The sequence below is a fragment of the Ochotona curzoniae genome, unplaced genomic scaffold (genome assembly GCF_017591425.1).
Source record: "Ochotona curzoniae isolate NIBS_2020 unplaced genomic scaffold, NIBS_Ocur_1.0 scaffold_2453, whole genome shotgun sequence".
NCBI lineage: Eukaryota > Metazoa > Chordata > Mammalia > Lagomorpha > Ochotonidae > Ochotona > Ochotona curzoniae.
In genome coordinates, this window is record NW_024467094.1 from 18510457 (window position 1) to 18524620 (window position 14164).

At 48.7% G+C, this 14164-nt stretch overlaps 1 protein-coding gene across 1 annotated transcript in view; it reads left to right on the forward strand.

The window, feature by feature from the left end:
* The window catches only part of HEATR6 (HEAT repeat containing 6), a 33087-nt gene that overhangs the window by 13760 nt on the left and 5163 nt on the right, over positions 1-14164 (forward strand). Inside the window, exons 10-16 of the mRNA XM_041000455.1 lie at positions 4796-5002; positions 5366-5465; positions 7123-7472; positions 8597-8719; positions 9390-9476; positions 12680-12814; positions 13774-13896. Coding sequence (XP_040856389.1) covers positions 4796-5002; positions 5366-5465; positions 7123-7472; positions 8597-8719; positions 9390-9476; positions 12680-12814; positions 13774-13896 — 1125 coding nt within the window. The remainder of the gene's footprint in view (positions 1-4795; positions 5003-5365; positions 5466-7122; positions 7473-8596; positions 8720-9389; positions 9477-12679; positions 12815-13773; positions 13897-14164) is intronic.

Sequence of the window (14164 nt, forward strand, 5' to 3'; positions counted from 1 at the left end):
GTTGTCGTCTCTGCCCTCTCTGCTCTCGGCTGAATGCCACTCTGATGAATAGCCACCCAAGCCCTGTTTGAGCATCACAGGCAGGCAAAGAATCGGACCAGGGTTTCTGCGAATGACCTGTCGGAGGAGATCCTATGGGGGTCACCTCCTGCCCTAGGCCTGCTGGGAGCCACAGCACCCCGAGTTACAGCCTGGTTGTGTGCTGTGAGTGGCACTGAAGCGGCTGTGCTCCAAGCCTGTCTTGAAAGTGTTGGCAGTCAGGACGTGCACACCAGCAAGAGTCAGTGGGAGACAGCCTCCGCAAGTCACTGCAGTGTCATGGCCCATACTGGGCAGGAAGTATGTATCTGACTTGGAAAAACAGTCATGTTTTAGGAAAGCACAGAATTTGAAATGGTATTTTTAGTAAAATCCCAACAGGGCGCTTTTTTTTTCACTTTTTCATATTTTTGAATTGCATGTAATAAACATTTACATGTATTGAAGAGAAAAAATGATCTTTTAGAAAGAAGCAAAATGACCTAGTAGTCATAGATAGCCACAGTATGGTACCCCAAGGCGGGTCAGATTTTTGCCTCTATTGGGGATCTTTCCAGAACTGAGTCTTGTAAGCAAGTAAGGAAAGGAGCTGTTGATTCCCTTGCTATAAGGAAGATGAGGAAGTCATGTGGACGACCATCTGGGTGTCCTCAGGTGGCCAGTTACCCACTCTGAATCACTGTAGTTAGCCAATAATATAGAATGCCTTTCCTTTATATATATATATATTATTTATTTATCTATCTATTTATTAATTTAAAAGGTAGAGTTAGAGAAGGAGAGAGAGAGAGAGAGCTCTTCCATTGGCTGGTTCATTCTTCAAATGACCGAAACTGCTGGGCCAAAGTGGACCAGGCTGAAGTCAGCATTCAGGAGCTTCTTCCAAATCTCCCATGTGGCAAGAGCCCATGGACTTGGGTCATGATCCACTGCTTTCCCAGGCACATTAGCAGGGAGCTAGGTCAGAAGTAGAGCAGTTGGGACTTGAACTGGCGCCCACATGTGATGCTGGCACTTAAGGCAGCAGTTTTACACACTATGCCACTGCACTGACTCCTTTTCTGTTTTTAAGATGTTCCCTTAAGTTGGGAAATGGGAGGGAGCTGAGTAATCCACGTGACATTGAAACACCCTTTGATCATCTCCTGGAAGAGCTGCTTATATCAGAAGACTTCTAGATGACCCTTCAAAAGCTTTTGCACGGTTGAGAAAAATAAGATCATTTCAGTTCTACATGGGAGGTGTTTGGTAGGTGTTAAGGAAAGTTTCAGAGGTGACATTTGCACCAAATCTTAAGAGCCAAGGATTTGGATGGGGAGGGAAAGAACAATGTAATTCCAAGATGAGGGACGGCCTGATGTTGTCAAGGTGCAGCTGCCAGAGTGCCTAGTATCCTAAATAGTTAAACCAAAAATTTTACAGGTGAACTGAATCAATAGTAAATGAGAACCCAGGAGAAAAATAAGCCTTCTGGAAATTTGCATGCAAAAATAGAAAGTACCAGTTCAGGGCTGGCACTGTGCAGTGCGTTAAGCCGCTACTTGCAATGGTAGTATCCCTTATCAGAGTGCCATTTTAAGCATCGGCTGCTCTGCTTCTGATCCAGCTTCCTGCAGTTATGCCTGGAAAGGCTGCAAAAGAAGGCCTTAAAAATACTTGTGCTAGGGGCTTAGCACAGTAGCCTAGCAGTTGAAGTCCTTACCGTGCATGCACCAGCATCCCAAATGGACGCTGGTTCTAATCCCAGTGGCCCACTTCCCATCTAGCTCCCTGCTTGTGGCCTGGGAAAGCAGTGGAGGATGGCCCAAAGCCTTGGGACCCTGTACCCACATGGGAGACCTAGAAGAAGCTCTTGGCTTTGGGTTGGCTCAGCTTGGCTCTGGTTGTTGCAGCCACTTGGGGGTGAGTCAGTAGATGGAGGATCTTCCTCTCTCTCTCTTCCTCTGTATATGTGACTTTCCAATTAAAAAGAAATCTTAAAAAAAAAATACTTTTGCTTCTGCCAGCTGGAATTGTTAGCTCCCTATTTCAGCCTGACCCAGACCTGTATGTTGGAGCCATTATGGAAATGTGCCATACGTGGAAGATTTATCTCTTTCCCTCTCTCTTCTTAATAAACCATCTTTTTTTTTTAGATTTATTTATTTTTATTGTAAAGGGAGATTCACAGGGAGAGATGAAGATCTGTTCCCTGGTTCACTGCAATGGCCAGAGCTGAGCCGATCCGGAGCCGCCTCCAGGTCTCCCACATGCATGCAGGGTCCCAAGGTTTTGAGCTGTCCTCTGCTCTTTCCCAGGCCACTAGCAGGGAGCTAGACGGGAAGTGGAGCAGCCGGGACATGCATGGTACCCATATGAGATCTTAGTGTCTGCAAGGCAAGGATTTAGGCACTGAGCCATGGTGCCAGGCCTTAAATAGTCTTTAAAACAAGTAAAAGCAGCGGATCCTGTGTTGGTTGGAGCAGCGTCTGGATTGATGAGAAATAATGAAAATGAGCAGCCGTGTGCACAAGGCCAAGGGTCATCGTCATTCAGGAGCTTGGTCTGCATGTAGAGCTGCCTGGCTGTGTTTCTCCCAGGCAGCCGAGACAGGTGATAGCGCAAGTCCTGGGTCCTTGCCATGAGAGAGGCTTGGACTGAGCTCCTGGCTTGAGGCTTTATTTAGCTTGGCCTACTTCCTGCTATGGCAGGCATTTGGGAGACTTCTCATTCTTTCTCTCAAGCAGGTTAAAGAAATGAACAAAAACTTTAAAAACCCAACACGACTAATGTAAGAATGTCATCTGTATGATTTTCCCATGTGTTCTTAAAGCATATCATCAGAGACACTCATCAAGACTTCAGCTCTGGGACATATTTCCCTCTTGGTATCTTGAGAATTATGTTGACTTTCAAGTTCCTTCATGAATATTCATTTTTCTTTTAGATAACTCTGAAAGATGGGAACAAATCTGAATCTAGAAAATAGCATAACTAGAAAAGAGAAAGAAAATATTGAGATTTTTAACAGCGATGGACTTGTAGGTAGCTAGGTCTTTTGTAAGAACAGATGGCCTTTGCTGCAGTGACCCAAATCCAGAGACTCTGACTTGATATTGGCATGCCTCCACATGAAAGCCAACTTCTCATGTGGATGGCAATCGGGGCTTGAACACAGCCCTGCATGGAGACTTCAGTGAGAGCATTCCTGGCAGGAACTTACAGAAATGTTGTGACACAAAATCGGGGGCCATGCAGGAAGCAACTGAGCTCCATCAGCAAACATTTCTGCTACATTCGTAACTAGCAGAGAAACAATAAGTGCTTTTCTGTTTATGTTATCTTTAAACAAGTCTTTAAGGAATGAAACTGCATGTGAGTGAAAAGCGCAGTGATGCTCATAGGGTCAAAGCATTTCATCATTGTAAGTGTGCGTGGGATAAGATCTTAGTGCACAAAATGAGCTCTGTGCAGAGCTGCACCTGTTAGGGTTAGCATGCACGTGCAGTAGTTCCTGCTGAAAGTGCTGGCTATTAAATATTGATGTAAAAATTAAGTGATCGGATACAGTATGGTAACAATTTTATAATAGCAAATAAAAGTAGACTTTTGTTTCCTATACCTGAAACTGTCTCTGAAAGTCAGATGTCTAATGATGAGTGCCAAATTGAAGGGACATTAAGATGCCTGATGTTTAACACAAAGCACTTAGGTGCCTGAGAGGATGATCCAAAACAGAATTTTCTCAGCAACTTTAAAATCAAACAGGTGCCAGATACTTATAGTTTTTCTAACCCATGATCAGTTTTTTGTTTAAGATTTATTTATTTATTTATTTATTTATTTATTTGGAAAGGCAGATTTACAGAGAGGAAAGACCGAGAGAAAGATCTTCCATCTGCTGTTTCCCTCCAGTCATGGCTGCAGTGCCAGAGGCTGAGCCAGTCCAGAACCAGCAGCCCCATCTGGAGCCCTTGTGTGGGTGCAGGGTTCAAAAGATTGGCACTGTCCTCCACTGCTTTCCCAGGCCATAAGCAAGGAGCTGGATAGGAAATGGAGCAGTCAGGACAGGAACTGGCGCCCATGTGGGTTCCCAGTGCGTGGAGGTGGAGGATTAGCAGGTTGAGCACCCCCCGCCAACCACTATGTTCCGTTTTGTTCTGTCTTCTCAGTTGGCCTGGTGTTTAAATGAACCAGGGCCCTGATTACGTGATTTTTGTGGTTAGGTTTCTGTGGGTTTGGTGCTGTGGGTTAGCTTAGGTATATTCCTTACTGCAAGGAAACTTAACAGCCATGTTATTGAGGATGGTTTGGTTAAGTGTGGGGTGGAAATGGCCTACTTCATGGCTGCCTTTAGTATTTGATAGGGCCTGGTACGATGCCTCAGTGGCTAAATCCTTACCTTGCAAACACCAAGATCCCATATGAGCACTGGTTCATGACCAGGCCGTTCCATTTCCCTCCCAGCTCCCAGTGGCCTGGGAAAGCAATAGAGAATGACCCTAAGCCTTGGGAGCCTGCACCCACATGGGAGACCCGGAAGAAGCTCCTGGCTTCAAATCAGCTGAGCTCTGTCCATTGCAGCCATTTGGGGAGTGAACCAGCGATGGAGGATCTTTCTGTCTCTCCTTCTCTATTAATCTGTCTTTCCAAAAAAAGAAAGAAAGAAATCTTTAAATAGATAATCCCATTGCCTTTATTCTTTTAATTAAATAGACACTTTGAATGCCAAATTCCAATTTTTAACTGAGCACTGTGAATCCTTCTGAACTTTCAGACACGGGCCTGTGCCCTCCAGGTTTTGTCTGCCATCTTGGAAGGCTCAAAACAGTTTCTCTCCGTTGCCGAAGATACCAGTGACCACAGAAGGGCCTTTACTCCGTTCTCTGTGATGGTCGCGTCCAGCGTCCGAGAGCTGCACAGGTGTCTGCTCCTGGCCCTCGTGGCAGAGTCCTCCTCTCAGACCCTCACTCAGATCATTAAGGTAAATGGGCCAGGCCCTCGGGGCTGTCCAGAGGGGGTTTCTTGATTTGTTTTGTGTAATGTTTTACATAACTCAAAAATAACTTGAGATTATAATATAAAGGAGCAATAATTTTGTGAAAGCTACGCTGTTTGGAAGTCTGTACCTTTCTGCCTGATTTACACATTCTCTGTCAAGCAAATGACTTTATCTGTTGTATTAAGTTGTCTCATAAAAATGCAAATGTTACTTAAAAAAGATGAAAAAGAACCTGTTTTCAAGTATATGTAAAGGCTCTTCTTTTCAATTATATGCTATACAGTTCTGTTTCTGTGCTATGGTTCAGGCAGGCGTATTGATGAGCCAATATTTTCTGGTTTACAGTGCCTTGCAAATCTGGTCTCAAACGCACCTTATAACCGTCTGAAGTTCAGCTTGCTGACTAAAGTCTGGAATCAGATAAAGCCTTACATCCGTCACAAAGGTTGGTAGTGGTTTAAAACTAATAGCTTCTCAGGCCCGGTGCGGTAGGTAGCCTAGTGGCTAAAGTCCTCACCTTGCCCACACCAGGATCCCAAATGGGCACTAGTTCATTTCCTGGCTGCTCCACTCCCCATCCAGCTCCCTACTTGTGGCCTGGGAAAGCAGTTGAGGATGGCCCAAAGCCTTGGGACCCTGCACCCACGTGGGAGCGCCAGAGGAAGCTCCTGGGTCCTGGCTTCGGCTCGGCTCCAGCCATTGCAGCCGTGTCTGGAATGAATCAGCGAATGGAAGGTCTTTGTGTCTCTCCTCTCTGGAAACCTTGACTTTCCAGAGAGAAGTCTTAGAAAAACAAAAATAGATTTTTTTTACAGAAATTTATTTACTGTGAAAGTGAGAGCTAGAGAGAGATATCTTGCGTCCTCTGGTTTACTCCATAGATGGCCACAGCATCCAGCATAGGGCCAGGCCAAAACCACGAGCTTTGTCTGGACCTTCCATGTGGGTGTCCGGGTCCACTTGTTTGGGCCATCTTCTGCTTTTTCCCCCAGGCCATTAGCAAGGAACCACATATGAAGTAGAACAGCTGAACACAAACTGGTGTCCATATGAGTTGCTGGCATTGCAAACAGTGGCTTGCTTACTGCACCACACAGCTGGCCCCTAAACTAGCATCTTTTTTAATTTGCAATGCAAAGTTACAAAGAGAAAGAGAAGCAGTGAAAGAGCTTCCATCTACTAGCTCACACCCCCAAAGGGCAAGCTGGAAAAGGCTGGAGCTGAGCCAGTCTGAAGTCAGGAGCCTCTCGGTCTCCCATGTAGGGGCAGGAGCCTAAGGACCTGAACCATTCTCCACTACTTTGCCAGGCCCTGAGCAGGGAGCTGCATCGGAAGTGGAGCAGCCACATGGGCTGCTGATGCTGCAGGCAAAGGCTTAAGTCTATTACATCACAGCATCTTTACTTCCTCTGAAGTTGAGATACAATCCAGAGCTTCAGGTCCACACTGATCAGAGTCCACTTATTATTCCTTTTAAACACTTTAGGATGTTTCTTGTTCCTTCACATACAGACTTTCAGATGAGACCGGATTTGGATGAGCCAAGTTTGCCTTTCAGAATTGTAGAGCAGAATGAAGTTCACGTGTTCTCTGGGACGCTGCGGCAGGTGCGCTGGACCTGGAGTTGGTCCAAGGGTCTGCAGCCTGCTCCCACTTTTTTTGCTATCTTGTAGTCATGGGCTCCTGAGCCCCAGTGTCCTGCTGACAGGAAGATTCTCCCTGCCTCCTGAGAGTGATGAGGCTCTCACGAGGTAATGAGGTATAAACTAAGACCAGCCTGCCTTAACACCTGTGTATGAAGTTGCACCCAGAAAGATAGAGCTTGCCTTCAAGTCTCATTACATCAGCGGCAGAAAGAAGATGACAATGGCCCAAGTGTCCAGACTCGGTCGGCCGCCTGTTCTGTTGCACCATTTACTTATGTCTTTGAGCAAAATATATCATGTCTTAAAATCATCTTTTTTTTTTTTTTTAAGATTTATTTTTACTGGCAAGGCAGGTTTACAGAGAAAAGGAAAGATCTTAATTGTTTCTAGAACAACTGTTAGATCGTTGCCGTGGCTGTTCCCGTGGTGATGGGCCCTTACTGTTTTCTTCAACAGACGTTAACGTGCGCGTGTCGAGTCTCACGCTCTTGGGAGCGATAGTGTCCGCTCATGCGCCCTTACCTGAAGTCCAGCTGCTTCTACAGCAGCCCTGTTCTTTTGGATTTAGTAACAGCAATTCGGCTGCTCCTCACCTCTGCACTCCTGATTGGTGGAAGAAAGCCCCGCCTGGAGCCCCCCTGGAGGAGGCGTCGCTGAGCTCCCCGAAGGGCCCCTCGGAGCCCTGCTGGCTCATCCGACTCTGCATTTCCACTGTTGTGCTGCCCAGGGAGGACGCGGGTGGCACTGCCAGCTCCACCGCGGGGAGCCTCTATGAGCCACTTCCCATGCGGCTGGAGGCCCTACAGGTAGGCTTCATTTCCTCAGCTCTGCAGTGGGAGGCGCCACCACTCCTTCCGGGGCGAGTTTGAGCACCAAGCATGAGGAAACAGTGTAAGCCAGCCCTGTGACAGTGGGGCTGCGGGGAGGGCTGCTTCAGGAGTGGGTGAGCGTTTTTGTTGGTGGTTGGAGAGGACGGAGTCCTTGATCTCAGAGTGTCCCGTCCGTTCCTCTTTGACCTTTGTCGCTGCTTTTATCACCTCAGATATTACCTGACATGTGCGTCTAATTGTGTAATAATTCTGAAGGAATACATTCAGTTAAACTGCGATTCCTTCAACTTAACGTTAAATGTTTCACTCTCTAAAAATTTCCTTATTAAAACTTCCTTATCGTTTTGTATCTGGTTAAAGAAACAAAATAATTGCTTTTTCATAGAAGGAAAACGCTCCTGGGGAGAAGTGTCTCCTTTCTTCTGTATCCAGGAGTGATCCAAGGTGGAGGCGTGTCCTAGCGTCCGCATAGCACCAAACAATCTTTAACTTTTAAACCACCTTTTGACTTTTAACCTTCCAATGGAAAAAATAATTAAGATTTCTTTATTTTTATTGGAAAGTCAGATTTATAGAGAGTAAAGGCGGAAAGATCTTCCTTCCACTGGTTCACGCCCCAAGTGGCTGCGATGGTCAGAGCTGAGCCAGTCTGAAGCCAGCAGCCAGGAGCTCTTCTGGGTCTCCTACGTGGGTACAGGGTCCCAAGGCTTTGGGCCATCCTCCACTGCCATCCCAGGCCAAAAAGAGGGAGCTAGATGGGAAGTAGAGCAGCCAGGATACAAACTGGCACCCGTATGGGATCCCGGCGCATGCAAGGAGAGGACTTGAGCTGCTAGGCTACCGCATCGGGCCCTCCAATGTCAAATTTAATATCTACCTTAGTCGGTTATTCTGAGAGACTTAAATGAGCTCACACTGATAGAAGATGATCATTAACTAAAATGCTATGAATCAGGTAAAGTAGAGGTCATGGTTGTTCTTCAGGTTGGGCAACATCATTTCCAGCCCCTTGTTAAATGTGATTTCTGAAATAATGCACCATTGTTCTGGCTCCCGCAGCCTGTGTTACATCTCGGGCAACCTCACTGCTTTCCCTGCAGGTTTTGGCTCACCTGGCAAGGGGCTACTTTTCCACGGCACAGGTCTATTTGATGGAGCTCGGAGAGGTGATTTGCAAGTGCATGGCAGAGGCTGACCCTCCTATTCAGCTTCATGGAGCAAAGGTAATTTCTGTGAGACCCACATGCCGCTGCCTTCACTTTGTAGTGCCCGCCCGCCCGCGGCCGTGGGTTCTGAGACTGGCTATGGGGCTCTCAGACATTCTCACAGCGTTTTCCCGTAAGCCCACATAATTGATTTAATAATAGATTAAGAATGGATAGCTGCTGGTTGTGGTTCTTTTTTTTTAAGATGTATTTTATTTATTGGAAAGTCAGATATACAGAGAGGAGGAGAGACAGAGAGGAAGATCTTCCGTCCGATAATTCACTCCACAAGTGACCACAACAGCTGGTGCTACGCTGATCCGAAGCCAGGAGCCAGGAACTTCTTCCAGGTCTCCCACACGGGTGCAGGGTCCCAAGGCTTTGGGCCGTCCTCGACTGCTTTCCCAGGCCACAAGCAGGGAGCTGGATGGGAAGCGGAGCTGCCGGGATTAGAACCGGTACCCACATGGGATCCCGGCACTTTCAAGGCGAGGACTTTAGCCACTAGGCCACGCCGCCGGGCCCTGGTTGTGTTTCTTGAAGAAGGCCTCTAGTATACAAGTTCTGAGAAGGAAAAGAAAATCAATTGGAAGCTTTTTTTCCCTCCTGAATGAGGTGATGTCCAGAGAGAAGCGGATTATACCCTCCATGGTCCTGATGATCTGCTCTGATAAATTGATTTTGGCAGCTTCTGGAAGAACTGGGTACAGGCTTAATTCAGCAGTATAAGCCAGATTCCACCGTAGAACCTCAGCAGCGAGTACCAGTCGCCTTGGTAAGTAAATGTCAATAAACAGTTCTTTATTTTTACATTTATTTATGTATGTATTTATTGAAAGTCAGAGTTACAGAGGGGGAGGGAAAGAGACAGAGCTTCCATCTTCTGGTTTGCTCCGCAGGTGGCTGCAGCAGCCGGGGTGCCCAAAGCCAGGAGCTTCCTCTGGCTCTCCCGCAGGGTGGCAGGGGCCCAGGCACTTGGGTCATTTTCAGTTGCTTTTCTCAGGTGCCTCAGAAGCAGTTTCATTTTGAGGCTCAGTGATAAAATGGAGTAGACGGTTTCTTCCAGTATCAAAAGTCATGGCTTATAGTCTAGGGTGAGTGAAGCCAGCTTGAATGGATTTTACTTGCATTTTATTATGCGTATAACCTGCAGTGATAAGTCAGTATTTCTTCAGTCCAAAATCTAGTTTGTTCAGCCCTCCCAGAAGCCAGCAGTAATGGTGGGAAGACCCTAAGAGAGTGACTCAGAATGCCTGGGACCCCTTACAGGACGCCTCCCCGACGGAGGTGTGGTTCTGAGTACTCTCCCCAGCTTGCAGAGGAATCCCTGACTCACAGGGCTGTTGGAGAATCAAATGGAATGATGCCAGCACGTAGCAGGTGCCCAGTGACTGCTTGCGCCCCTAACTCTCCCCAGTGCTGATTCCTCTGCCTTTGGATTGTTCCTGCATCTCCATCCTGTGCTGCTTCTCCCCACAAGGGGCACCAGCAAAGGGCCTGCCCAGTGCCACAGCCAAGGCCACTCGGTGTCAGCAATGGCTTCTCCCTGTGTCCCCCTCGCAGTGTCTCATCTTTTCATCATTTCTGTCATCCTTGTGAATTAAAAATGTCTGCCTCCAGTGCCTACACTAGGCCACCAGATAAAGCTTTCAATTTGGGGAAAACTGAGATGAACTTTGTTATCAATCAAAACTAAGTTTTTTATTTAAAAAATACAGTTAATTTATTTCAAAGGCGGAAGGTCAGGGGAAGAGAGAATCTTCCATCCGCTGCTTCACTCTCCAGATGCCCAGAACAACCAGGGCTGGGCACAACTGAAACCAGAAGCCAGGAATTCCCTCCCAGTCTCCAACATGCGTGTCAGGGGCCTGTGTACGCCAGCCGTTTGCTTGTCCCAATGCAGTTGGTAAAAGCTGAATCAGAAGCATCGAGGGCTCAAGGCAGCACTTGATACGGGTGTAGGCAAGCCCACTGAACTGTCCTTAAAGTGGGGTGTGAATCTAAGCTTCTCCCCTCCTGGACAAGTGACCGTAGGCGAGCCTCTTAGTTATTCACACTCAGAAGTTGTTGCAGTTGTAAAAAATGTTTACTTTCTGTAGTACTCATCTAAGTAAGACATTAACTCTACACATTGAGCAGCTTAAAAGAGTGTCCTCCTCTCACACATCTGCAGATCAAGAGTTGATGAGTGAGTGGGTGAGTGGGTCTGGCTCAGGCCTCGTGGGATTGATCATGGTGTCACCCAAGGACTGTTGTTTCCTGAAGTCGGTGTATGGGAGCTGGGGTCCTTTCTTGCAACATGTCCCACTCGGGCACCCATTGAGTCTGTGCTGGCTGTTGGCCAAGGGCCTCCCTCTGCTCCTCCCCAGGAGGCCCTCTCAGCCACCACCCCCACAGCCAGCAATCCAGAGAAGAAGCAAGGCCAACCCACGGTGACCTGGCCCCAGAGGATGCTCTCCATTGCACAGCATGCTTTTGGGCACCTGTGTGTTGGGGAAGAACCCAGAATGGAGTTCCCGGAGCTGAGGTAGAAGGTCCGAACTGGTGCTTAAAACATACCGTGAAGCCCAAGTCAGAGCAGCCGTTTAGCAGAGCAGTTGGGACGGGACTTGGACCCACAGCTGCGTGTCTGAAGTGCCTGGGTTGGAGTGCTGCCTCAGCTCCAGTTCCAGCTTCCTGCTAACGTGCTCCTTCGCAGGCAGTGGTGATGACTCAGATACTTTCGATTTCTGTTTCTTGCCACCTACTTGGAAGAGATCCAGATCGATTTCCTAGCTCCGTACTTTGGCTGCAACCTGTCTGTGTCTGTCTCTCTCTTGCTCACTGTCTTTCAGGAAAAAAAAAAAGACAAATCCAGGACTAAGTCTATGAAATGAAAGCTGGGATACAAAACCCGAGATTTGCAAACAGAAGTCTAATCCCCTGCTTCTCAGAAGCGTAGACAGGACACTGTTTGTTGTCGCGTCCTTTGAAGGGAGAACATTCTTCCGGGTCCCAAGTTAAGAGTGTCTGCTGTGTGTCTATCCTTGTGCTTGGAACTTCACGCACAGTGTCTTGTTTTGTTGTCACACATCCTCTGCAGGAAGTCCTGTTTCCTTTTCTGTTGAAAAGGAAGCGAGTTTAAGAAGCAAGGTTGCCAGTCAGGAAGCAGCAGCTAAAGGACCCATTCCCAGCTCTGCCTCTGGATCCTGTGCTCCTTGGAGTCAAGCACGCAGCTGCCAACTGCTCTGGGACCCGGATCCTTGCACCCATGGGGCACCCGCTTAGAAAAACACTAGCCAAGTATCAAGGACTGGATTCTCATTGACCCCTGCTGCCAGTCAGCTGGTTGTACTCGAGTTATCTTTGTTGTTCACTTCTTTGTGTGAAAATGGGAATAGCTTCATTTAGCTATGCCGAGGATTGAAATGCATTGATGATGACATAGGCATCTGACTCAGTGGTTAAGCCGCCAGTTAGAACACCTGCTTCCGTATCGGAGTGTTTGGGTTCAAGTCCCAGTTCTGGCTCTCTACTCCAGCCCCCTGCTAGTGCAGATCCTGGGAGCAGTGTGCCCACATGGGAGCCCTGGATTGTGTTCCTGGATCCCAATTGCTGCCTGACCTAGTCCCAGGCATTTGGGAATGAACCAGCAGATGGGAACTCTCAGACTCTGTGTCTTGGGGGGGCGGGGGCGGGGAGGAAGAAATTGAGTGAATTGATAAAGAACGTCAAGTGCTTAGGACAAGGTCTAGACTGTGATAAACTCTGAAAAACAGCTGCTACAACACCGTCATCATCCTCACCCTCACTATTGTTACTGTTGCTACTTTATCAATCTGTAGTTGTTTGCTGAAGTCCCTTTCTCACCATTGGAGGACAGTCAGGGAGGGTATTTACAGAAAGCCACTACTGCAAGCAGAATGTGTGGTTCCTGAGGTCCTTTCTGGGGCGCCTGACGTCACCTTGGCTCCCGTCTGAACTGTACCTCCATTGCAGGTGGTGATGTTCTGGACCATGATGCTCAATGGTCCTTTACCCAGAGCCCTCCAGAATTCAGAGCACCCCACACTACAGGCGAGCGCCTGCGATGCCCTGTCCTCCATCCTACCAGAGGCCTTCAGCAGTCTGTCGGTAACTTGAGGGGGGTTTTCTCACCCAAACTGATGGTCTTGAATCTGATTCTTCTTCATTTTGAACGCAGTTCAACAACATTCCTCAGGGAAACGTGTTTGGGGTTAAGGGCATTGGAAATCGGACTGTCTCAGAACAGCGTGTCTTACCTGGCTGTAGCAGGTGGATGGTAGAAGTGAGAGTGTCAGGGGCCCTGAAGGCAGAGGTGTTTCAGCCAGATGCCAGAGTTTACAAGACCTGGGCCTGAATCCTAGCTTTTTACAGCTTCTGCTCCCCGGCTTTCTTCTCTACAACTTCATAGCATCATCTGTGAGATGAGAAGTGGGTGAGACGTAACGTAAGATGTATGAGAACACTTGGGCTCGGTGCCCGCCCCATGTGGGGTTTATCTTAGGCTGCCTGGGCTGGATGGCCCCCCAACAGCAGGACCTTCTTTCATGTGGGCCTGGAGGCCGGGAAGGCCAGGCTCAGGGCACCGGCAGCTCTGGTGTGCAGCCAGGGGCTCTGGTTCCTGGTGGATGGGCAGGGCTGCCCTCTGGGCCCCTCATCTAGGGACACTAGTCCATCCCTGCAGGCTCTGCCCCAGTGACCTCGTTCCCTCATGTTGCATCCCTGTGCGGGCCGGGGGTTTCCGCATGGGAACCCAGTTGGGGGGAAACAAGCATTTCTGGCACAGCAGGCTCAGGGTTCCCCTTTGCTCCCGTCCTCGGGCACACTGGGCATCCACTCTTCTTGCCTATAGACTGTGACTTGGCTCACGTGGTGAAGGCTCCGTGTGATGGGAACCGTGTGCCTTGTGCAGAGCCGACCCTCGGGTCACTGCTGAACCATGGTTAAGCCTGCTCTTCTGCAAGACAGGCTGGCAGCCCCGAGTCCAGACTCCCACCGCATGTCCAGGGCCGTGTGGTGGACCTCAGCCTGTGACAGTGTCTCAGGCCCTCCTCGCCCTCTCATTGCAGAGCGACAGGCAAATGCTGTGCATCACCGTGCTGCTCGGGCTGAGTGACAGCAAGAACCGCCTTGTGAAAGCCTCCACCTCGCGGGCCCTGGGGGTCTACGTGCTGTTCCCCTGCCTCAGACAGGTCAGCCCAAGCCCCGGTGTGTGAGTGCAGAGCTCCTCTGAGGTGGGCCAGGAAAGCAAGCTGAATCGCCCCATGAGCTGGTTGTCTCTGAAACGTGTGTGGTGAGCGGGATGCTGGCCCAGGACCCGTGGATAAGTGCCACGGGCCAGGTGTCAAGGGGTTCACTAGCCAAATCCATGGGCTTCTCAGGCAGCCATATACACCACAGAATCGTGGGAGAGCTCCCCTGGGATATTACCCAGGGGCCGAATTGTAACATGAGAAGAAT